We start from the raw sequence: 24967 nt of genomic DNA on the forward strand, positions 1-24967 counted from the left end.
AGATGAATTCATTGCAGACAACATAATGATTTATACTGAAAATGAAATAACTGAATATTTTAGTTATAATCTAAATGTATGCATCTTTATATTTTTCGTTACTGAGTATTTGTAACTAAAGTTTGTTGTCCCTCCTAAAATCTTGATCAAGATCCGCCATTGATCCATATTATACATGACAAAAAAATATGCATTCATGCTGTAAGAGTTTTTTACACCATGCATTATTTACTATTCATATTTAATTACTTTGCACACACACAATAGTGCATAGATATTACCACTATATATTAGTATATTTACATTAGAAAAAAAAATGTATGCACTAATGTAAAAGTTTTATACACTGTCCGTCCATCATTGACTCTTCAAAAACTATTACAAATGGACTAGCGCTATATACATCTTTACGGTGACGATGCAAATATATTATACTCTATTTATATTTATGTATCGATAAAAAAAATATTTTTGGTTGTTGTTTGTTACAGTGTGGATTATATCATATAAATATGGCTGAATTGGTTGAAGAAGAGGATCACAAACAATTTTTTATTGGAATTAACCAAAAAGAAAAGAGTGAGGATAATTACAAAAGTAACGAAGATAAACATCATAATCATAATAGTAATAATAATAATAATAGTACCTTGGTCAAGGAGAAAGAAGAAGAGGGTCAGAGTGGTCAAGGGGAAAGAGACATGGCTCCACCATCAGGGAATTCTTCTATCCATAGGTCCTGTTCTAGGCCTCAACTTGATGTTAGCAAAGCTGAAATTCAAGGGAATTCAGAAGAAAAAGATCCAACCATTTTGTTGCCTAATCAATCTGATGATTTATCTCACTTGGCTCTTGACATTGGAGGTATCATAATCATGATTGCTTTTATTGTTAAAATTCATGTTGAAATGCTTATTGGTGATTTTTGAAAATTGGGTGTCCTTATGTTTTATGACCTTTCTTTAATTTCACTCTTTCTTTTGGTAAATGGTTTTGTTGTGCATTCTTTATTTTTTTGGGCAGGTTAGAGTTAATTTTGCATTTTCTGCTTAGTCTCTGCCATAAAGCAGCATTTGAAATATGAAATGTATATAAAATAGTTGCCATCTTTTGAGGAACTTATCGTTGTCAACCTAAAAAGATTCTTAGTTCTCTCTTTTTTTCTCTTGTTTGTACCATTCTTTTAGGCATGGTTATGTCCCTTTGTTCTGGATTTTCTCTTGACAGTACATATAGCAGTTTTGCTTTTTTTCTTTCTTTCTGATCTTTTCACAGTTGGTTTTATATTCATTGATGTATGATTGGTGAGTTCTAGGTTAATTTAATTAAGGTTTAGGAAAAAGGGTTGGTAGCATGTGGAGTATGTTTGAAACATAATCTTATTCAATTTTATGGGCAGGATCTCTGATAAAGTTGGTGTACTTTTCAAGGCATGAGGACCAATCAGCCAATGATAAAAGGAAGAGAAGTGTGAAGGAGCGACTGGGACTTTCTAACAGTAACAGGAGAAGCTACCCTATTCTTGGCGGGAGGCTTCACTTTGTGAAATTTGAGACAGGAAAGATTAACGAGTGCTTAGATTTCTTATCTTCAAAGCAGCTTCATTGTGGTGGTATGGTCATGTTCACTTTACTTTTATCAGTCTTATTTCTACCACATTTGATTGCTTGAAATAGTACTGCACAGTCAATATCATTTTATAATTTTGTTGATCCTACATGCCCATTCAACTAATTCAATATTTCTAACGATTTTCCGTACATTATTACCCCTTAATGAATTAATTCTCATAGGTCTGGAATCACATTATACTGATGCTGACCAGAATGCCATAATTAAGGTAACTTTGAGTATGTCTTTTTTTTTGGCTTATTCAAAGCTTAATTGTATTACCTTTTTCCTTTTTTGATTATATCATATCTTTAGATTATCAATTATACTTTTTTTTTTCATTTGTGTGCATGAGACTATAATTTGTTAAGACTTATAACATGTACAAGTAGTTATTGCAAAAATGATAAACGAGTGGCAGTGGACGCCTACTAATTACAATGTCATCTGCAATGTTAGGGGTTCAAATCCCAGAGTTACCATTTCAGGGAGTGCCTATAATCGTAAAATTGCTTGAACAAATCAAAATAAAAACTCAAATTTTTTATCTTTCAATTTATTTCACGTTGTTGGTGTTGTTATCTGGAACAATATTTGTTTTAGAAAGGTGTGTACAGGCAATTTTGTAGTACTTCACTGCTTAGCTTTTGTGTTGATGCTGTTGATGTACTAACCTAATGCATTTTTTGTGTGACAAAGGCTACTGGTGGTGGAGCATACAAGTATGCTGATCTTTTCAAAGAAAGACTCGGGGTCAGTCTTGACAAAGAAGATGAAATGGATTGTCTTGTGGCAGGTGCAAATTTCTTGCTAAAGGTGGCCCCTGTCCTGAATTGTCTGTTTTGCTTGCAATTTATTTAAGTCAGCTTGATAGGGAGGATGTAATGTGTCTTTTGAGTTGAAATATGTATATGAATCTTTGCATTACGCATTATCAAAATTTTGTTATGTGATAGTTATCATAAATATGAATAGGTACTCCTTGCTTGCTCAAACAAAAATAGAAGGAATAAGCTGTCTGTCTAGCTTTGCTTCTTTGAATAAGATTATTGTTTTCTCCCCTTGTTTCAGAAGATAAAGAGCCAATTAATTGGCAAGACTGGTCAGCCGTTATATATGGAGTTTTTACATTCTCATTTATGCTCCATTCATTCGCAAATTGCTCGGAGGACTATGCTTTAATATAGTTTTATATGTTAACATACCATAACTGGCTTTTGCTCTTTTCTATGTTTTCCTTCTTGACATCACACGTTTCTTGCTATTAAGTACTAACCATGATATGATTGAGAACTATGTTAACCCTTTTCTGTTATAATAAAACATCATTTTGTTTGGACTTTGGAATATGGGAAGGGTATGTTCTATGCTATTAATTCATTCTTGCTAATCTATCTATAGTTTTTCTTCTTAACAATCAATGATTTTTTATTAAAATTTGCCACGCTTTATTAGGCAATTCGTCATGAAGCTTTCACACACATGGAGGGCCAGAAAGAGTTTGTTCAAATTGACCCTAATGATTTGTTCCCTTATCTTCTAGTTAATATTGGATCTGGTGTTAGTATGATCAAGGTACATTTTATTTTGTTTCGTAATTTTATTAAACTTCTAATTTCTTTGGATTCTGCTTCATGAAGGCTAACAGGTTCTAGTCTTCACTTATAATTTATTTTTGACTAGGTTGACGGGGAAGGAAAATTCGAAAGGGTTAGTGGGACAAATGTTGGTGGTGGTACTTACTGGGGTTTGGGGAGATTGTTAACAAAGTGCAAGAGGTCAATTTCATTTGACTCATTATTTTGATTTATTGCTATATTTGAATATTGACAAGGTTTTGTTGAAATGAATTTCCAGCTTTGATGAGTTGCTTGAGCTGAGTCAGAAAGGAGATAATAGTAATATTGATATGCTTGTTGGGGACATTTATGGTGGTTTGGACTATTCTAAGGTGATTTTTTTATGTTGATCTTATTGCCATATAAATTATCACCCTATAAGGAAATAATAATTTTGAAATAACTTTATATAGATATGAATCCTTTGATATATATATTTATTATCAATCAACATGACTGAGTATTCCCTCGTGTTAAATAATTCTAGATTGGTCTATCAGTGTCTACTATTGCTTCAAGTTTCGGCAAAACTATATTAGAGAAAAAGGAGCTTGCAGACTACAGACCTGAAGACATATCACTCTCTCTTCTCCGGATGATTTCGTACAATATTGGTCAAGTGAGCTGACAATTATTAGTTATCCTTTTTTGTTCATAAATGTAAGCTGCCAAATGTATGCAGTAATGCAGATCTTGAACATATTATTGATTAAAATTTAAACTGTTTCATTCAGCTTATCATGTTATTCAACTCGTTTGATATCTCTCGAGAGACGTAAATTAGGCATGTAGGAATACAGTGTTTTTTTATTTTAGTCCTGTCAAATTTCACTTATGTGTTAGGTGGAGCCATGGTGGCTCACCTATGGCTTTATATCTCTGACATGCCCCCAAACGAGGTGACACTAGAGCCCTCTGACCTTCAAACATGGGCAATGTGTAGCCCTCCACCCTATGGCTTTATATCTCGAACATGCCCCCAAACATGGTGACGCTAGAACCCTCTGTCATTCAAACATGAAAAATGCGTCGTCCCCCGCTCTACCTTGTGCTGAATCCAGTTTTTTTATTTTAAAGAATGGGAATGGCAAGAATAGTACTATTGAGCAATTGGTTAGAGGTTCTATTACCATACCAGGGACCAACTTTCATAACCAACTCTCATAACCAAAAGGAGTTTGAGGCACACAAATGATTTTACATCTCTAACATGCCCCTTCAGGCTAGAGCCCTTTGGGCTTGAAATGTGTACAACGCATGGGCCCACTATTCTGTTGGACCTAGACTGCGACCGGGGAGTTCCATTGTTACATGGGTATGGGAAGAGTGAAGAGTCACAAGTGAGACACTGGATCTTGGACTTCACACTTGAATAAACCCAACAATCTCCCCCTCAAGTGTGAGTACCACACTCAACCTTAAGGCATTAGTTCCATGGGTCTTTCCTTCTTATAAACCCTTGCACTCCTCCCCACACATCCAATGTGGGACTTCACACTTGAATAAACCCAACAATCTCCCCCTCAAGTGTGATTATCCACCATGTCCCAGCCGAACCATCGGCTCTGATACCACTTGTTGGACCAGACTGCGACCAGGGAGCCTCCAAGCACCGGGGAGTTCCATTGTTACATGGGTATGGGAAGAGTGAAGAGTCACAAGTGAGACACCACGTCTTGAACCAAAACCTTAAGGCATTAGTTTCATGGGTCTTTCCTACTTATAAACCCTTGCACTCCTCCCCGCACATCCAATGTGGGTCTTCACACTTGAATAAACCCAACATATTCCTTGTGCCAAATTCTTGTTTTTTTAGAAAATTGGAAGCAGCCTGAATTGAACATTTCCCTTCTTGGTTGTAGGCTCTTATACCATATCAAGGACTAACTCTCAAACATATATATAAGTGAATAATTATTTTCTTTCTATATAAGCTTTTCTACAAACATTTGCAAAATTCACGTTGGTTATAATTTGGTTATTCGATTTATGTTGACAAAAGTTCATACTAGTTCTTTAGCAATTTGTGAACCTTTATTTTGAGATCTAAGTATAACAGGTTGAATTTTAAATTTAATGTTTTCCTTATAAAGACTTTCCAAAAACAGTTTCCTTTAATCCTAATGCCACTTAAGTAAAATATAGAGAAACTTGTAATCTGTGAAGACGATTGGTGAAGCCATTTCTGGTTCTGGGTGATACTTTGTAGCATTATGAGGAACCTTCCCTTAGTGATTTTCGTGTTCTATTCTATTGTCTGTTCTTCAGCAGGTACTTGACCACTCTTGTTTTATTTTCATCTCTTTTGTGTAGATAGCTTACTTGAATGCATTGCGATTTGGGTTGAAGCGTATCTTTTTCGGAGGATTTTTTATAAGGGGTCATGCCTATACCATGGATACTATTTCTTTTGCAGTTCACTTCTGGTGCATACTAATGACTTCACCTAGCTGGATTTTTTTCCTTTTATTTAAATTGAATCTATGTTGTCTTGCAATTTATATCATTTTTCATATAGGTCAAAAGGGGAAGCACAAGCGACGTTCTTGCGACATGAGGGATTTCTAGGGGCTTTAGGTGCATTTATGAGCTATGAAAAGCATGGTTTAGATGACCTCATGGTTCATCACTTGGTTGAAAGGTTCCCAATAGGTGCCCCATATACAGGAGGCAAAATACATGGCCCACCACTTGGAGATTTGAATGAGAAGGTAAGTGATATGAATTAGAAAATATCTGACTTTTGCTGGTTGCTTGGTTGATATCAATGCATCCTAGCTACTTGGTACTTTATACTCTACTACTACTACTATTGTTGTTGTTTTATCATATGTATTTATTTTATTGTTTTCTTCAATCTAAATCTTAAACAGGCCAATTTACTAAAGGTTTAAGTATGCCGTAAGTGCATATTTGACTAATTTAAATACAGTTGTGCAATAAAATTTGAAAGGGTGGCCCAGTTTACGCATCTGTTTTTTTATAATAAGTTTCGTATGAAAGTTAGGCAATAAGTTTATTATAAAAAATGCTATAAAACAAAGCCACTGTTGAGCTAAATTTGTCAACCCAAGTGTTTTTCTAAAACTTAAGTACTAAACTGTCCATTTTGATAGAACTTTTAGGGTATTTTCTCTCCTTGCACAGAGCCACACCGTCCTTGTTGGTTTCTTCTTCTCTACCATGCACTGCATCTCTCAACAACACAGGCATTCGTGGCAAGCAACAATTTGGGTTCAATTCGTCAACGTCCCGAAACACAAAAGTACTGCAAATCGGTACGCGTGAACTATTACGCAAAGGGGGTAACGGGGTGAATTCAATAACGAAAATTAGTAATCTGTAGATGTTTTTGCTCAACTTCATAGTTATAGAGAATCTACTTAATAAGAATAAGATTTTTATGGGGCATCAATTCCATCACCATCAAGAAGGTCCTACCTTGCTGTGTCAAATTTTTATATAAATGTTGCAATAATAAAATTTCTAAAATAGTAACTCCACTAATGAAATTCTATGGAGTAATTTTTCATGTCATCGCCTGTAATCATACTGAAGTTAATTGCAATAATTGACAACCAAAATAGAGAGCTACTATATGAAGCATGAAATGATAAAACGAAAAAGAAGTAAAGGTTGTCAAATGGGAAGTTTGTAATGTTTGCTATTGAACTTGTAAAAAAGCTTCTCAATACAAGTGTATGCTAATATTGAATAAGTCCCTGCAAATTCTACTGGTTGCTGTTTATGCTGTCGGTGCACTACCTTGGTTTGCATTTCTTTTCTTTGATTACTTGTTTCACTTTCCTGTGTTAATACTGTTATTGTAATGTTATGAGTTAGAGTCTTGTTTTGTTGTACTTCTTACTTGCACCTGTTTATTGTGCTATGGTTTTTTTTAAAATGAAATAAGCTATCAAAATTATAGAGATTGAAAAGCTTTTAATTGGAGCTCATAGAAGGAGAGGGAGCAGTGGTTACGTTTTACCTTACAAAAAATATGGTTAACTCATCAAGTGATTAAGGTCTGCTAAAGCTTAGTCATAATTTCGAATTCTTGATCACTCATTTTTTCATTTATTGTCAATTCTTCTAGATGGTTCCCAACTTTAATATGCCATCTGCTTTTATTTGTTAAGTTCTTTTTCTTACCCTCAGATGCAGCTCAATCTGTTTGAAAGTTACACTTTTTATGTATTTGATAGTTCCTTTACCAATGCTTACAACAGGAAGAAATGAGTTATGCGTCCTGGGTAGGTGGAGGGAATTGCACTTAGTGATGAGAATAAAACAGATCTGTAATCAGTTTTTTTCATAGGCAAAGTTTTTGGCAGGGGTGGGGAAATTGTGCAAGGGCCAGGGTTTGAACCCAGGTGCTCACACTTATGTCCCGGAGTTCTACTTACCGAGCTACATCTTTGGGACACAGGTGGAATCAGTTAGAGGAGACATAGTGGGGGTTTAACAAAAGGGACAGATGGAAGAAGGTAAATGGGGATCATGGTTGTGGTGTGATGGGAGAGAGGTAAAAGATATAAATACATTCAAGGTGAATTGGGTTGAACGGATAAACTCTTGACTTTTTCTCTACTTCTTGCTTTCAGTTGTACAGAGTACTTGCACTGTTGTAAGGAGCAAGACTCCATTCTTCGGTTAATAAGATTAAGTTTCAATCAAGATTCTAGCAACATTTCATTTACACTCTGATTTTCAATGCAGATTTCATGGATGGATAAGTTCTTACAGAAGGGAACTGAGATTACTGCACCTGTCCCAATGACTCCAGCTGCTGGAACTACTGGACTTGGGGGTTTTGAAGTTCCTTTGTCAAAAGGAAGTTCTCTGCGGTCTGATGCAAGTGCTCTGAATGTTGGTGTCCTCCATCTAGTACCAACTTTGGAAGTGTTTCCGTTACTAGCAGACAAAAAAACGTAAGCGTGATTGCTGAATATTGTGGCTGTTAATAGATTAATAGTTTTTCATTTATTGGGATGCCTTTGCTTTAAATATGTTTTGGTTTTTTGAATTGCCAAAGAATGTGGCAATAGAAAGCTATGTGTCTGTGTGCATATCTGTATGCGTTAAATAAATCTTGTGTAATTTCTAGTGTTAATCATCCATGTAAGCTCCAATGGTCTGATTTGATCCTCTCACTCATAGTAAACCACAAGGCACTTTTCTCACCTGGCATGCTTTCTTTATATTTATTGAGTGTGGTTTACTTGCTTACTAGTCACTACACTATTTTTTACTTATTTCAAAGTTCAGTTTTATAATACCAATTTTATTGACTGATATCAGGCCTGTTTAGTTTTTAACAAATATAAAACTGTTTCTCTACAGGTATGAACCCAATACAATTGATCTCTCAGATCCCAGTGAACTAGAGTAAGAAAATTATTGTTAACTAATGCTCAATTAGGGCTTCTTAGTTTTTTTTTATTTCTCATGTAGCTAACAATTTTTTTGCATCTGATGTAGATATTGGCTCAAAATTTTGTCAGACAACTTGCCAGATCTTATGGACAAGGTTATCTTGAAACCCCTAGCTTCCATGCTTAAGTTTTGCGTCGTCTGTGAACTTCAGATCTATTGAATGATTGGGATTTCATGGATGTTAAATTTTATTATTTATACTTCGTTTTCTGGGCAAGCAGTTGGAGCCAATAGTGCAATTGCTCTTATAAAATATTATAGTTATGCATTTAGCTTATATGGGCTGGGTTGAACCCTTGGCTTATTTGGTTATTGTTAGACTGTACTATATTCAATTTTATTAGAAGTAATATATGCCACAAGACATAAAACTTTGTCAGATCTATACGATAATATATGCCTAGACGAGTTGATAGGCAGTATATGATTGTGATTCCCGTGTAATTATGATAGGCTATCGCAAGTGAAGGTGGAACTGATGATGCAAAAAAAAAGGGTGACGCCTTTGCTCGTGCATTTTCTGCCCACTTGGCAAGGTAACATAAGATTCCTATTTTGCAGGCTTGCTATCATTATTGAAGCATCATTATCTATCCACTTATCCTAATACAAACTTAGTTGCTAAAGAATTTTTTATTATTTGATCTTTGTTGGCTTACTATCTTTAATCAATTGAATTAGCTATGAGAACACAAGATGGGCCTGTTGCTATAGGATTGCACCAATTTTCAACATTGAGGCCCTACCTATTTACATTGGTCTTGGATAGGTTTATTGAGCATATCCAAGAACCGGTGCCACAATGCGTGCTTTTTGTGGATGATATTATCCTAGTTAGAGAATCAAGAGGAACTAGTTAGAGAATCAAGAGGAATTAAATAGGAAAATAGAAATGTGGAGACATCCTTTATAACTTAGACTTGTATAAGTCGGAGTGAGATGGAGTATTTGGAGTGTAAGTTTAGCAAGAGGTGGACAAACCCTACTGTAAAGGTAAAGATTGGAGATCATGCCATACCGCAATTCACTATATTTTAGTATCTTGGGTTAATCAAACAACACGAAGGAAAAATTGAGGGAGATGAAAACCATAGGATTCAAGCCGGGTGGATGAAATGGTGGAATGCACCTAATTTCATGTGATAGAAAGGTGTCATTTAAGCTTAAGCGAAAATTTTACTGCAAAACTATAAGACCCGTAATATGCGACTGAATGTTGCATAGTAAAATATCAACAAGAGAATAAACTCAATGTAGCAGAGATGAGAATGTTGTATTGGATGAGTGGACAAACTAGAAAAGATTAGGAACAAATGCATTAGGGAGAAAGTTGGGATAACTCCTATTATAGAAAAGATGGTAGATGCAGAGTAAATGGAGGTTGGTTTAGTTTCTAGAAGCAGAGGGAGACCAAAAAAAACCATAGGCAAAACAATTAGGAAAACTTTAGAGATCATTGCTTTGTTAATGGACAAGATTGGTGTTAGAGCATTATGACGTTGTTTGATCCGTGTAGCTGACCTCATCTAGTAGGATTAAGGCTTGGTTGTTATTGATTTATAGTGGGTGAAACTCCTCTGCCACTTATTTCATGGTTTTAGAGAAAGTAATCCATAGAAATGAAAAATAAATTTGAGAAGCATCTTCAGTTGCTGAGCATGACTCTGCTTTTGGAACAAAAGTGTCTTGCTTGTGTCTGGTGTATATACACGATCACATCAAAATTGCTAAACTCATAACTTTGACTACTTTGATCCCTCTAAGCTGTCACCCTTGCGTGTAAAGTGAAAGGCCTATGTGTTGAGATGATAAGCTAGGGAAATTGTACTTGATGGAAAAATAGGAACCAAGCAGGGGGGAGTTGAATTGGTTTTTTGAGCACAACTCTGACATTAGTACTTTTGGAAGTTTCATTCAAGTTGCTAAGGTAGTCCCACATCAGATGGGAGTATGACCGAAAAGTGCTTATAAGGCTTGGGCTGTCCATTTTGATAGAACTTTTAGGGTATTTTCTCTCCTTGCACAGAGCCACACCGTCCTTGTTGGTTTCTTCTTCTCTACCATGCACTGCATCTCTCAACAACACAGGCATTCGTGGCAAGCAACAATTTGGGTTCAATTCGTCAACGTCCCGAAACACAAAAGTACTGCAAATCGGTACGCGTGAACTATTACGCAAAGGGGGTAACGGGGTGAATTCAATAACGAAAATTAGTAATCTGTAGATGTTTTTGCTCAACTTCATAGTTATAGAGAATCTACTTAATAAGAATAAGATTTTTATGGGGCATCAATTCCATCACCATCAAGAAGGTCCTACCTTGCTGTGTCAAATTTTTATATAAATGTTGCAATAATAAAATTTCTAAAATAGTAACTCCACTAATGAAATTCTATGGAGTAATTTTTCATGTCATCGCCTGTAATCATACTGAAGTTAATTGCAATAATTGACAACCAAAATAGAGAGCTACTATATGAAGCATGAAATGATAAAACGAAAAAGAAGTAAAGGTTGTCAAATGGGAAGTTTGTAATGTTTGCTATTGAACTTGTAAAAAAGCTTCTCAATACAAGTGTATGCTAATATTGAATAAGTCCCTGCAAATTCTACTGGTTGCTGTTTATGCTGTCGGTGCACTACCTTGGTTTGCATTTCTTTTCTTTGATTACTTGTTTCACTTTCCTGTGTTAATACTGTTATTGTAATGTTATGAGTTAGAGTCTTGTTTTGTTGTACTTCTTACTTGCACCTGTTTATTGTGCTATGGTTTTTTTTAAAATGAAATAAGCTATCAAAATTATAGAGATTGAAAAGCTTTTAATTGGAGCTCATAGAAGGAGAGGGAGCAGTGGTTACGTTTTACCTTACAAAAAATATGGTTAACTCATCAAGTGATTAAGGTCTGCTAAAGCTTAGTCATAATTTCGAATTCTTGATCACTCATTTTTTCATTTATTGTCAATTCTTCTAGATGGTTCCCAACTTTAATATGCCATCTGCTTTTATTTGTTAAGTTCTTTTTCTTACCCTCAGATGCAGCTCAATCTGTTTGAAAGTTACACTTTTTATGTATTTGATAGTTCCTTTACCAATGCTTACAACAGGAAGAAATGAGTTATGCGTCCTGGGTAGGTGGAGGGAATTGCACTTAGTGATGAGAATAAAACAGATCTGTAATCAGTTTTTTTCATAGGCAAAGTTTTTGGCAGGGGTGGGGAAATTGTGCAAGGGCCAGGGTTTGAACCCAGGTGCTCACACTTATGTCCCGGAGTTCTACTTACCGAGCTACATCTTTGGGACACAGGTGGAATCAGTTAGAGGAGACATAGTGGGGGTTTAACAAAAGGGACAGATGGAAGAAGGTAAATGGGGATCATGGTTGTGGTGTGATGGGAGAGAGGTAAAAGATATAAATACATTCAAGGTGAATTGGGTTGAACGGATAAACTCTTGACTTTTTCTCTACTTCTTGCTTTCAGTTGTACAGAGTACTTGCACTGTTGTAAGGAGCAAGACTCCATTCTTCGGTTAATAAGATTAAGTTTCAATCAAGATTCTAGCAACATTTCATTTACACTCTGATTTTCAATGCAGATTTCATGGATGGATAAGTTCTTACAGAAGGGAACTGAGATTACTGCACCTGTCCCAATGACTCCAGCTGCTGGAACTACTGGACTTGGGGGTTTTGAAGTTCCTTTGTCAAAAGGAAGTTCTCTGCGGTCTGATGCAAGTGCTCTGAATGTTGGTGTCCTCCATCTAGTACCAACTTTGGAAGTGTTTCCGTTACTAGCAGACAAAAAAACGTAAGCGTGATTGCTGAATATTGTGGCTGTTAATAGATTAATAGTTTTTCATTTATTGGGATGCCTTTGCTTTAAATATGTTTTGGTTTTTTGAATTGCCAAAGAATGTGGCAATAGAAAGCTATGTGTCTGTGTGCATATCTGTATGCGTTAAATAAATCTTGTGTAATTTCTAGTGTTAATCATCCATGTAAGCTCCAATGGTCTGATTTGATCCTCTCACTCATAGTAAACCACAAGGCACTTTTCTCACCTGGCATGCTTTCTTTATATTTATTGAGTGTGGTTTACTTGCTTACTAGTCACTACACTATTTTTTACTTATTTCAAAGTTCAGTTTTATAATACCAATTTTATTGACTGATATCAGGCCTGTTTAGTTTTTAACAAATATAAAACTGTTTCTCTACAGGTATGAACCCAATACAATTGATCTCTCAGATCCCAGTGAACTAGAGTAAGAAAATTATTGTTAACTAATGCTCAATTAGGGCTTCTTAGTTTTTTTTTATTTCTCATGTAGCTAACAATTTTTTTGCATCTGATGTAGATATTGGCTCAAAATTTTGTCAGACAACTTGCCAGATCTTATGGACAAGGTTATCTTGAAACCCCTAGCTTCCATGCTTAAGTTTTGCGTCGTCTGTGAACTTCAGATCTATTGAATGATTGGGATTTCATGGATGTTAAATTTTATTATTTATACTTCGTTTTCTGGGCAAGCAGTTGGAGCCAATAGTGCAATTGCTCTTATAAAATATTATAGTTATGCATTTAGCTTATATGGGCTGGGTTGAACCCTTGGCTTATTTGGTTATTGTTAGACTGTACTATATTCAATTTTATTAGAAGTAATATATGCCACAAGACATAAAACTTTGTCAGATCTATACGATAATATATGCCTAGACGAGTTGATAGGCAGTATATGATTGTGATTCCCGTGTAATTATGATAGGCTATCGCAAGTGAAGGTGGAACTGATGATGCAAAAAAAAAGGGTGACGCCTTTGCTCGTGCATTTTCTGCCCACTTGGCAAGGTAACATAAGATTCCTATTTTGCAGGCTTGCTATCATTATTGAAGCATCATTATCTATCCACTTATCCTAATACAAACTTAGTTGCTAAAGAATTTTTTATTATTTGATCTTTGTTGGCTTACTATCTTTAATCAATTGAATTAGCTATGAGAACACAAGATGGGCCTGTTGCTATAGGATTGCACCAATTTTCAACATTGAGGCCCTACCTATTTACATTGGTCTTGGATAGGTTTATTGAGCATATCCAAGAACCGGTGCCACAATGCGTGCTTTTTGTGGATGATATTATCCTAGTTAGAGAATCAAGAGGAACTAGTTAGAGAATCAAGAGGAATTAAATAGGAAAATAGAAATGTGGAGACATCCTTTATAACTTAGACTTGTATAAGTCGGAGTGAGATGGAGTATTTGGAGTGTAAGTTTAGCAAGAGGTGGACAAACCCTACTGTAAAGGTAAAGATTGGAGATCATGCCATACCGCAATTCACTATATTTTAGTATCTTGGGTTAATCAAACAACACGAAGGAAAAATTGAGGGAGATGAAAACCATAGGATTCAAGCCGGGTGGATGAAATGGTGGAATGCACCTAATTTCATGTGATAGAAAGGTGTCATTTAAGCTTAAGCGAAAATTTTACTGCAAAACTATAAGACCCGTAATATGCGACTGAATGTTGCATAGTAAAATATCAACAAGAGAATAAACTCAATGTAGCAGAGATGAGAATGTTGTATTGGATGAGTGGACAAACTAGAAAAGATTAGGAACAAATGCATTAGGGAGAAAGTTGGGATAACTCCTATTATAGAAAAGATGGTAGATGCAGAGTAAATGGAGGTTGGTTTAGTTTCTAGAAGCAGAGGGAGACCAAAAAAAACCATAGGCAAAACAATTAGGAAAACTTTAGAGATCATTGCTTTGTTAATGGACAAGATTGGTGTTAGAGCATTATGACGTTGTTTGATCCGTGTAGCTGACCTCATCTAGTAGGATTAAGGCTTGGTTGTTATTGATTTATAGTGGGTGAAACTCCTCTGCCACTTATTTCATGGTTTTAGAGAAAGTAATCCATAGAAATGAAAAATAAATTTGAGAAGCATCTTCAGTTGCTGAGCATGACTCTGCTTTTGGAACAAAAGTGTCTTGCTTGTGTCTGGTGTATATACACGATCACATCAAAATTGCTAAACTCATAACTTTGACTACTTTGATCCCTCTAAGCTGTCACCCTTGCGTGTAAAGTGAAAGGCCTATGTGTTGAGATGATAAGCTAGGGAAATTGTACTTGATGGAAAAATAGGAACCAAGCAGGGGGGAGTTGAATTGGTTTTTTGAGCACAACTCTGACATTAGTACTTTTGGAAGTTTCATTCAAGTTGCTAAGGTAGTCCCACATCAGATGGGAGTATGACCGAAAAGTGCTTATAAGGCTTGGGCTTCCCTCACCCATGAGCAGCTTTTGGGGTTGAGTTGGACATTATTCTGATACGAGTTTATAAACAAATTTCCAACTCATGACTGATAGATAACCAAAAAATGTAAGCGATGTAAGTTTATAGTGGTTTGGTGACAACTTTTCAAGTAAACTTGGTCCAATTCCACACATCAAGCTCCCACTAACTTGAAAGATTCAAACTTCCCTCACCCATGAGCAGCTTTTGGGGTTGAGTTGGACATTATTCTGATACGAGTTTATAAACAAATTTCCAACTCATGACTGATAGATAACCAAAAAATGTAAGCGATGTAAGTTTATAGTGGTTTGGTGACAACTTTTCAAGTAAACTTGGTCCAATTCCACACATCAAGCTCCCACTAACTTGAAAGATTCAAACAATTGTGCTTTTCCTTACAAGAGAAGAGTGAAGAAACTTTCCCTTTTGTTCAGCCCGAAAACTGAACTCCCTATTTATTTTGCCTATACTCTCTCTTTCTTTTGCTAGATCATGAATAACATAAGATGATATAAAAAATATTTGCTTAAGTGGAGCTACAACTTTTGTGTAACCTCCAATAAATGGGTATGGAGCTGAAGCACAACGTGCTCAGGTTTCAGAACTTGAAGCTTCAAAAAATATGAGATCACAGCTTAAATCTTGTGAATCTTTTAACTTTTTTGAAGTGTTTATATTTGGGAGCCATTGGGATTATGCTGGTGTGTGTCAGAACATCAGGGGTTGTGGGAAACATATTTTTTCTTTCCAATGTCTTGGTGCATTTTTCATTCTGGGATAATATTACTTGCCTCAGTTTCTCTTCCTCATGCATATTGTGGCATTTATGTCTAATTGAAACGTAGAGTTCTGGAGTTTCATTCCTTTGGACCACTGTTCTACTTTTACTGGTCTCACTGTATTTGTTGGTTTTAATAAAAACTTAATATTTATGAATTTTACTTGTCTCAAGCATTTTCCACTAATCAACTCCCACACCAACTGAATAGGTTGATGGAGGAGCCTAATTCATATGGGAAATTAGGCCTGGCGAATTTATTGGAAATGAGGGAAGAGTGCTTGAGGGAATTCCAGTTTGGTGATGTCTATAGAAGTATAAAACAGAGGTAATTATGTTTTTTATTTATAAAGATTTAAATATATGAAATTTATTTTGAACCATTTTCATACATGTGCAAGCTTTACCTAGAAATTGGCTTAGCACAACATAAGTTGTTTAGTGGTGAGCATAAAATGCTGTATAGTAGCTCACTGAAACTGTTGACATATTTACTTATTTCCTTAATTGGGCCAGTCTTAGCCTATAAAATGTAGTCACAGGTTGTAGCTTTATTCAAGCAGTAAGATTAATGTTCTTCTCCTTCCAAGTCACATGCAAAATGCATGCTCAACCATTTGCATTGTTGAATGGGTGTCTGGGAGTACAATATAAAAGTTTCATTGTAATTATAAAGGGAAAATTTGTGCTCTTGACTCATTCTGTATGTTTCCTTGTAACTTCTATTTTTTGGTTACTCATTCTCATAATATCAATAGATATTTTCTTCTTGATGCCTATTTGGAAATACAAATCTCCTTTTAATGTTTCTATTTTATCTAATGTCATGAACAAAGATGCAGCTTTAGATTTAGAATTTGAATCTAAAAATAAATTGAATGGTAGCCTAGCCTAGTGCATGAGGCCCCTACCATTGTGCGGGTTTAGGGAAGGACCATATATGCATATAGTCTTGCGCTTAACCACTTTAGCGGACAGGCTATTGCTATGATTAGAACCTGTGACCAATAGCTCACAAGACATCATCCTTCTTGTTCAGTGAAGGCTCCCACAACTGTTGTTTTTAATTTAAGAACATTCATATCAAAAGGAAATTCCTGCTTACAATGTAAACATAAATTTATCTCATCCTCACAAATATGTTCTTCTAATAACTTTATCATTTGTGGGTACGTATAATAGGGAAAATGAGGCATCACTTGCCGTTTTACCTGACTTGTTGATGGAGCTTGACAGAATGGACGAGGTAACTACCATAATCCTCTGAATTTGATGTGCTGGGAGGAGTCAATACTCACTTACATGTGTGGTACTTTTGGCTGGTTTATGCAATTAACTTGTTACTCATTCTTAAAGAAAATGTGTTTGATGTATCAGTTTTTTTATAAATAAAAGTAAAACTGTATAAGATACTTTAATGCCTATACCAAGGTGACTTATTCATGTAACAAATATGTAGTCTCTTGGTTGTGTAATGGGTTTAAGCCACCTTAGCTTCTCATTAATCATATCGTTCGTAATGTGAATCCCTGCTTTGTTTCAGAGTACTAGGCTTCTTACTCTAATTGAAGGAGTTCTTGCTGCAAACATTTTTGACTGGGGTTCTCGTGCATGTGTGGATCTCTATCAAAAAGGAACTATTATTGAAATTTACAGAATGAGTCGCAATAAGATGCAGAGACCTTGGCGAGTAGGTGGACGGAAACATTTTCATTGATGGTACTTGATTCTGAATTTATTCATCATTGTCGAAAGTTGAATACTAAACTAACTTTTGTGATCTAGGTGGATGATTTTGATGCCTTCAAAGAGAGAATGTTAGGGGCTAAGAAAATGCCCCCTCATAGAAGAGCTTTACTTTTTGTTGATAATTCTGGTGCTGATATTGTTCTAGGGATGCTTCCTCTGGCAAGGGAGCTCCTCCGCCGTGGAACAGAAGTGAGTTCACTGTCTGTATGTTAGGATATTTAAAATTGCTATATGTGAATACGTTTCTTTTGGTTTTAAGTGTTCCCCACTTCCCCTCCTCAAAATTAAAATAATTTGACATGAATTTCAACTAACAGTAATTTTAGTAAATGTTTTGGTAACTTGGTTTTCTAAGGATACAGTTATACATGTATCCTTGGTAAAAAGGAGACACATAATATCTCCAAGATATAATGGTAGCTGATTTCCAATGTGAAATATGCTCTGCTTACCTAAATCCTTCCATCATTTTTGTTCCATCATATTTCTGGTTTTTTTGGGTGCAGTGTAAAATTTAACATCATTTTTGTGGTTTCTCCTGTGTGAGAATTTTATGATTTCATTTATCATATATCAGATCTAATAAGTAAGCTGGATTTATTCGATAGATGAGATTGCTGAGAAACCTATTTGGAATTTTAGTTCCTAAAATGAATCGATTTTACGATTCAAAGTGAGTATGGCTATCATAAAATGTTGCCAAACCAAGAAGTTCTCTTCTGTCAGCTTCATGGAAAGAAGAGGAAGACAAGTGCAGAGGGAACCGCGTCAAGCAGTACAGCAGAAGATGGCAAGGTCATCATAGAATCAAGATCAACAGTGGCCATGATTAGCCTGATATCATGTAAAAAGATATAACTAACGCGGGAGAGAAGTAGAGAGATAATGAAAGACTGAATCTATATTGTCTTATTAGGAAAAACTCAAATCGTCCTCAATAGAATGAGACCTTATTTAGTTTTACATGGAATGACAGTTACACAAGGAATGACAGCTTAAGCATAACAGCTGGGCCTTAACTGCCTTTTTGTTATTAGCTCAACAGCTAAACCGTAAACTAACTTCTATCCTTTCTTACTTCTAATTCTCTAAGAATTGATCTTTGTCAGTTTGGTGGTTATACTTTGTAAAATGCCCATAAGTTTTATGTTCTCCCATGATAATTGTTAGAATATATTAAAGCATCTCCCAGGATCTTAAATTATCTTATAGATAATATTTGGATATCGAGAGAATGTCTCATACTGTCATGATTATATCTTAGATCTATTTAGAGTATCTTAGTCTCTTAGGATTGATATTGCTTTATCTTATCTTTTATGGTTTCTTTCCTTAAGTAATTAGGATTCTACTATTAGTATAAATAGGGGTTAGTGTTATGTCTTTTATATTACATCATCATTCAAATAGTATCAATACAACTTACTATTTTGTGTAATCCTTTTCCTCCTTCTACCTAAAACCCTATAATTTCATCATGGTATCAGAGCCATGGTATCCACATAGACGGAAGATTCGGCTTGTGATCCTTCTGCTGGGTGATTTTCCAGTTATCGCCTTCTTTCCAAGTTGTTCTTAGTCATTGTTGTTATCCCACTTCCTTGTTTCAACTACTATTTTTTTTGTCCTTCTAGCCCCCCTCATTTCTAACAGCCAGCTGTTTTGTTCCTTGTTGTAGTCTTTTTTATCGTCCAGTTTTTCACATCAACTATGATCAGAAACCAGATCCACAAATCCACAGCCCATTGGCGCCTTTTTTTCATCTATTTATTTAGAGCTTCCTAGTTGATCCATTGTCTTTGTTTCAGGTTTCTAGCTGCTTTAAGTGCTGCCAATATTTATATATAGGGTTACAACTGCTATATATGTATACTCTCCGTTTGTAGCCAATCAGTGATCAAAGTCTCTCTCTAATTCATCTTAAGGCACTGTCGTAGGATCTGTCATCACGCGCATGCATTAAGTTTCAGTTTCTAGCGGCACGTGAGTGCGTGTGGCACCTACATGCTGCCTTCCTGATGTTAACTGACACCAGTGCATGTCTGGTTCTCGGCAGCTCCTCCTCCCCGTTCTTCCAGGTTTGGGCGTGTAGATTCAATTTTTCCTGAGATTGTGGTGGCATGCGCCAAATTCCATGGTGTTTTCCGGTGCTGTTTGGATGTCGTGCGATCTATCCTCAGGTTCAGTGTTCCTTTTGATGTCTTCACACCAAATGTTCCATGTTTTGGTTCTTGAAGTTGAAGGTGCATGCATCATTGTGTTTTGGTGCACCCCAAATATTTGTTGATTTGCTCAATCTATTTGCACACCATGCACTGTTGTTTGTGGTGTGACGTTCATATTCTAGCTCCAATATTGTATCGTTCATATTCTGAAGTTCAATATGTAGTGTGTTGGATATGTTATGGTTTAGTTCTTGCTTGTAGACGACTTTGTTAAAGCTTCAATTTGCACAATTCTTCTTGGATCCAATGTCGTCATCTTCATCACAAGCGTCATCGGTTTTCTCTTCCATACATGACAAGTTAAATGCATATGAAGTGTATGCTCCATCTTGAGGGGGAGTGTTGGATATTGAGCTGTCAAAGTGTTTTAGATCTCATATGGTGAGGATCTATTATGGTCAAGTTGTTGTTTGCCCTTGTGTTGCTCAAGGTTCTTATGCTCTTGATGTCATCCCGATCACCATTTAAACAACTTTAGTTTCAGGTTTTTAGTTGGTGATGCTCTCCAGTTCTTCTTCATTGAAGAATTATTCTTTTTTGGTTGATGGTGCTTGTAGTTCTTTCTTATTGACGATCAATCCTCAAATTTAGTCATTGTTGTTTGGTGCTACCTATTGTGCACCCGTCGTTCCTGTTAGTTTGCTTATGTGTATGGTGATTAATCTCAGAGATAGCTTCTGCCATGAATAGTTAAGTGTTGTTTGCTTTTGTTCATGGTTGTTAAGCATGACATTAGAGTCTGCCATAGAATGTTAAGCTTGATTGCCTTATGGCATTTGAAGATTGCGGTTGTTAATGGTTCAGGGCATCTGTTCCCACTACCTTCATTGTAGCTATCATTCCACCATAGTTATTGCAGATAATGCCAACATTTACAACAGTGCTTTAGTTTTAGGGGGAGTGTTAGAATATATGAAAGTATCTCACAATATCTTATAAAGAATATCTAAAGGATATTTGGATATCAAGAGAATATATCATACTATCATGATTATATCTTAAATTTATTAGAAGTATCTTTGAAGATATCTGGGTATTTGGATTATGTTATCTTATCTTTTATAATTTGTTTCCTTAAGTAATTAGGATTCTAATATTAGTGTAAATAGTGGTTAGTGTTATGTCTTTTATATAACATCATCATTTACAATGATCAACAAATTTACTATGAACGATACAATATTGGAATAATAATGGCCTTGTTCTTGCAGGTAGTTCTGGTTGCCAACTCACTTCCTGCTTTAAATGATGTGACTGCAAGGGAGCTTCCTGATATTGTAGCTGAAGCTGCCAAGGTTTGTGTATTTTTGTGTACACTTATTTGTTGGTCTTTGCAGTATCTGTAATGTTCAGAGATCCCCTTATAAATTCATCTGAATGTCCTAGCCACCATTCAGTCAATTCTCTTTTAGTTACCTTTGATAGAAAATACCATCCTTCTTAGTCTTGGTGAAGAATATGCTTGTAAATAAATTTTGTAAGCATTTATGTTATGTAAACCAAACTTTCCTTCTGTCATGCATTTAATGGAAGCTTCAGCCACCTTCTGTGTCACTGGTCCTTATCTTCAAACAAGTTCTTCCTTCTTCTCTACATGCAACGAACTCTTTAATTGTGTTTATTTTTAAATCCAAATAAATTGCTCAAGTTACGAAAGAATCATAGAAGTTTCCACTATCGTTGATATTATGTTCGATGTCTAATTGTCTATTTGTTGATTTTACTATGACTATAGTACTGTTCAGTGGAACTAACTTTCTAGTTTTACAGCACTGTGACATTCTAAGGACAGCTGCTGAAGCTGGAGGCTTGCTTGTGGATGCAATGATCAATAACTCAGACAGCTCAAAAGAAAACTCATCTTCGGTCCCGTTGATGGTTGTCGAGAATGGATGCGGTAGTCCGTGTATAGACCTAAGACAGGTCAGCTCTGAGCTGGCTGCTACCGCAAAAGATGCAGATTTGGTAGGATGCTCATTCTGTTTAAGCATTACTGTGGATTTAAGGGTATCAAGGAGAAAGTTGTTATTCTAATTAATCTTTTTTCTTTTCTGCAGATAATTTTGGAAGGGATGGGTAGAGCTCTTCATACCAACCTTAATGCTCGTTTTAAATGTGATGCTTTGAAGGTAAGGTCATCTGTTTGTAGCTGTATTGGTCAGTCAAATATTTAATTAGTAAATTATTAACTTAAATATGTATTTTTTTTTTAATCAATCACAGTGTGGTATTTGGAGTAGCACAATTTTTGGGACAACATATATGCTTCCATAATTGCATAGCTTTAAGTAATTGGTTTGACACATTTGCCCCTCTTCTCTTCTCATGTAAATATTTTTGGCAGCTTGCAATGGTGAAAAATCAGAGATTGGCTGACAAGTTGGTTAAAGGGAACATATATGACTGCATTTGCAAGTACGAGCCTGCAGGTTGAAAGCTTCCATGTATTTTACTCAGTCTTTGGAGGGGGAATCTAAATGAAACTTCTAATAAAATATGTTCGGATTCAACCTTGGTGTTGAACAAATTTTTTGGTTTTGTGATAGGGACTATTTGTGTAATAAAGAGTTCATAACTGAATATTTCCTTTTTTGGCAAGTAGTTAGGTGACAATTTTCGGGTTAGCTATGAATAGCATAGGTTTTAACTGTTTTAGTTAGTTATTCATTTTCTTCAAAAACAAAATGTATTCTTGTATTTTTTTCTCTCAATTCTTCAATCAATAAGATAAATTTGGGATCCTTTCCTTCATAGGAACCCCTATTTCTTCTTCAATCACTTCTTCGAATTCCAATAATTCTTAGAATCCTTCTTCTACCCTTATCAATTGGTATCAAATTTGGTTTTTTCTTGGATAATTCGAGCTTCTATGGCAGAATTTACTAAAAGCCAAGCATCACTCCGCGAAGTAGAAGAATGATTAGAAAGTTTTATGTCTGGAAAAATTGAATCCAAAATGATGGAACTGGCAGGTTCCATTAAAAAATCTTTGAGTGATTCGTTGAAGCAAACTATAGAGGAACTGCCGAGAAATAATAGTGATGGAGTCGAAGATTCAGTAAGATCCAAAGCGGTTAACCCAGGTGAGAAACGTGATACTTCTCACTATTCATGTGGCGCTCGTTTATCATGAATAGATTTTCCTCGGTTTAATGGTGAAAAGATGAATCAATGGGTTTACTAGTGTGAGACGTATTTTCTAATTGATAGTAGGCCTGGGGAATTCAAGGTGAAATTAGTAGTGGTACATTTCGAAGGAAAAGCTTTATAGTGGCACCATGAGTTTATTAAGTTACTATGGTCCACTTCTTGGCCAAATTAGAATGAATATGTCAAGATTCTCATAGATAGATTCGAAGAAGTTTGTGAGGACCTTATGGTGGAGCTGATGAAGTTGAGACAACAAGGGTCTATGGCTGATTAACATAAAGAATTTGATGCAATAATCATAAGACTTGAATTGCCTGAAGAATATACTTTCAACTGCTTCTTGGGAGGTTTAAAGCAAGAAGTGCAAATGATGGTTCGTATGTTCCAACCCCATTCTGTGAGAAAGGCTTTTACTTTAGCAAGATTATGTGAATCAGCTCAAAATCCAAATTCATTGTTGTATTTACCTGCCGAAATGACTAAGCATATTCCTAATGTTATACCTATCATTACTTCTAAACCCACACTTGCAATGGAGTTACAGGGGGACTTGCTTAAACCTGAACCTAGATCTACAAGAAGGGTAACCCCTTCATACATGAATGATAGAAGAGCAAAAAGGTTATGCTACTTTTCTAATGCACCTTATACTCAGGAACATAGCCTCTTTCATAAGAAGTTCCAATTACACGTTATTGAGGTGGAGGACAGTGGTCATGATGATAATGCTAGGTGGGAAGACAAGATTGATGGGAAGGATTATGTTGAGCCACAAATTCCAGTCAATGCACTAACACGTATGGCCAGCTTCAGAACTATGAGATTTATAGGTCAGTTTAATAAGAAGCCACTACACATTCTAATTGATAGTGGTAGTACACATAATTTTCTGGATGTCCAAAGAGCTAAGTAGATTGGTTGTAGGATTGAGCATTTGGAACCCTTGATGGTTATTGTGGTTGATGGTACCAAATTGAAGATTTCAGCAGTGGTCATAAATTTTTCCTACACTGTACAACACACAACCTTTACTTCTGATGTGATGTTGATTCTCCTAAGCTGTTGTGATGTTGTTTTGGGGATAGAGTGGTTGGTGACCTGAGGTGATATTACATGGAATTTTGACAATCTCATAATGGATTGTACTGTCCAAGGTAAGAGACATGTCCTAAGAGGATCTTCACATAATGGTGTTAAAACCATTAAGCAACAACATTTGGAGAAAGCTTTAAATGAAGGAATGCATTTGTGAATGCTACATGTAACACCGCAAATTTTACGATTTTGAATTATAAGATTTTATTAACATTGTTATTAATTTTATTTTCGAAAATGAATTTCTGGGAATTTTCGGTAAAGAATTAGACGAAACTCTAGTTGAGTTTTAGTCTTGTAATTCTATTTCCAATTTGGTGGTAAATTTTCATGATTTTCGGAGACAGTCGGACCACTGTCGGAGCCGAATCTCACCCGGTACGGCTCAAAAAGTGGTTTTTGAGTTCCGTAACTCGGAATTGAATTCTGATTGCGCCATTGGCTTCGTAATCATATTTCGAGTCAAGATAGACCCTGAGCTAGTCCATACCTATTTGCTAGATATTTTTCACTCGGAATGCCGAAATCCGAAATTCTAATCGGATATTAGGATCAGGCGATTTATAATACCCAATCGAATATTGGCCGATAATACTCGGGCATGTTTATCGCACGTGTCCGCGAGGTGATCATTTCGCATGGGGATGTGAGATTTGACTTCCATAAAGCAAATCTCACATCACTTTCTCAAATATCCCATGAGCTCATCATTAGCCACCCTAGGAGATTTTTCATGATTGCCTAGGGGGAAATCTGATTTCCTTCTCTCCTTAAACCCTCACACTCCACACTTCATTCTCTCACTCTTGCATTTTCAAAGAAGAGGTAAATCATCTCTTCATTTTTCCTCTCATTTTTCATTTGCTTCTCCCATCTTCAAGCCTTGATCTCTCAACATTCAACCAATGGATGTTGATGAGATTTAAGTATGTTGTTCATGAACATGTCAAGAACATATTCAACCGTTGAAATTTTCTAAAACGCCTTCTAAC

General features: G+C 35.8%; 1 protein-coding gene across 1 annotated transcript; it reads left to right on the plus strand.

The window, feature by feature from the left end:
• LOC109328431 (pantothenate kinase 2-like) lies at nucleotides 473–22265 on the plus strand. The gene is made up of 22 exons (XM_019561896.1): nucleotides 473–864; nucleotides 1400–1612; nucleotides 1794–1840; nucleotides 2311–2427; nucleotides 3067–3186; nucleotides 3295–3389; nucleotides 3469–3562; nucleotides 3718–3849; nucleotides 5544–5656; nucleotides 5749–5941; nucleotides 7950–8161; nucleotides 8574–8618; nucleotides 8712–8760; nucleotides 9120–9202; nucleotides 15968–16084; nucleotides 16939–17002; nucleotides 17300–17446; nucleotides 17542–17694; nucleotides 20942–21025; nucleotides 21501–21695; nucleotides 21788–21859; nucleotides 22075–22265. The coding sequence occupies exons 1-22, from the start codon at nucleotides 513–515 to the stop codon at nucleotides 22162–22164; spliced, it is 2787 nt and encodes a 928-aa protein (XP_019417441.1). The 5' UTR covers nucleotides 473–512; the 3' UTR covers nucleotides 22165–22265.

This window comes from Lupinus angustifolius, chromosome LG15 (assembly GCF_001865875.1).
Source record: "Lupinus angustifolius cultivar Tanjil chromosome LG15, LupAngTanjil_v1.0, whole genome shotgun sequence".
NCBI classification, from domain to species: Eukaryota; Viridiplantae; Streptophyta; class Magnoliopsida; order Fabales; family Fabaceae; genus Lupinus; species Lupinus angustifolius.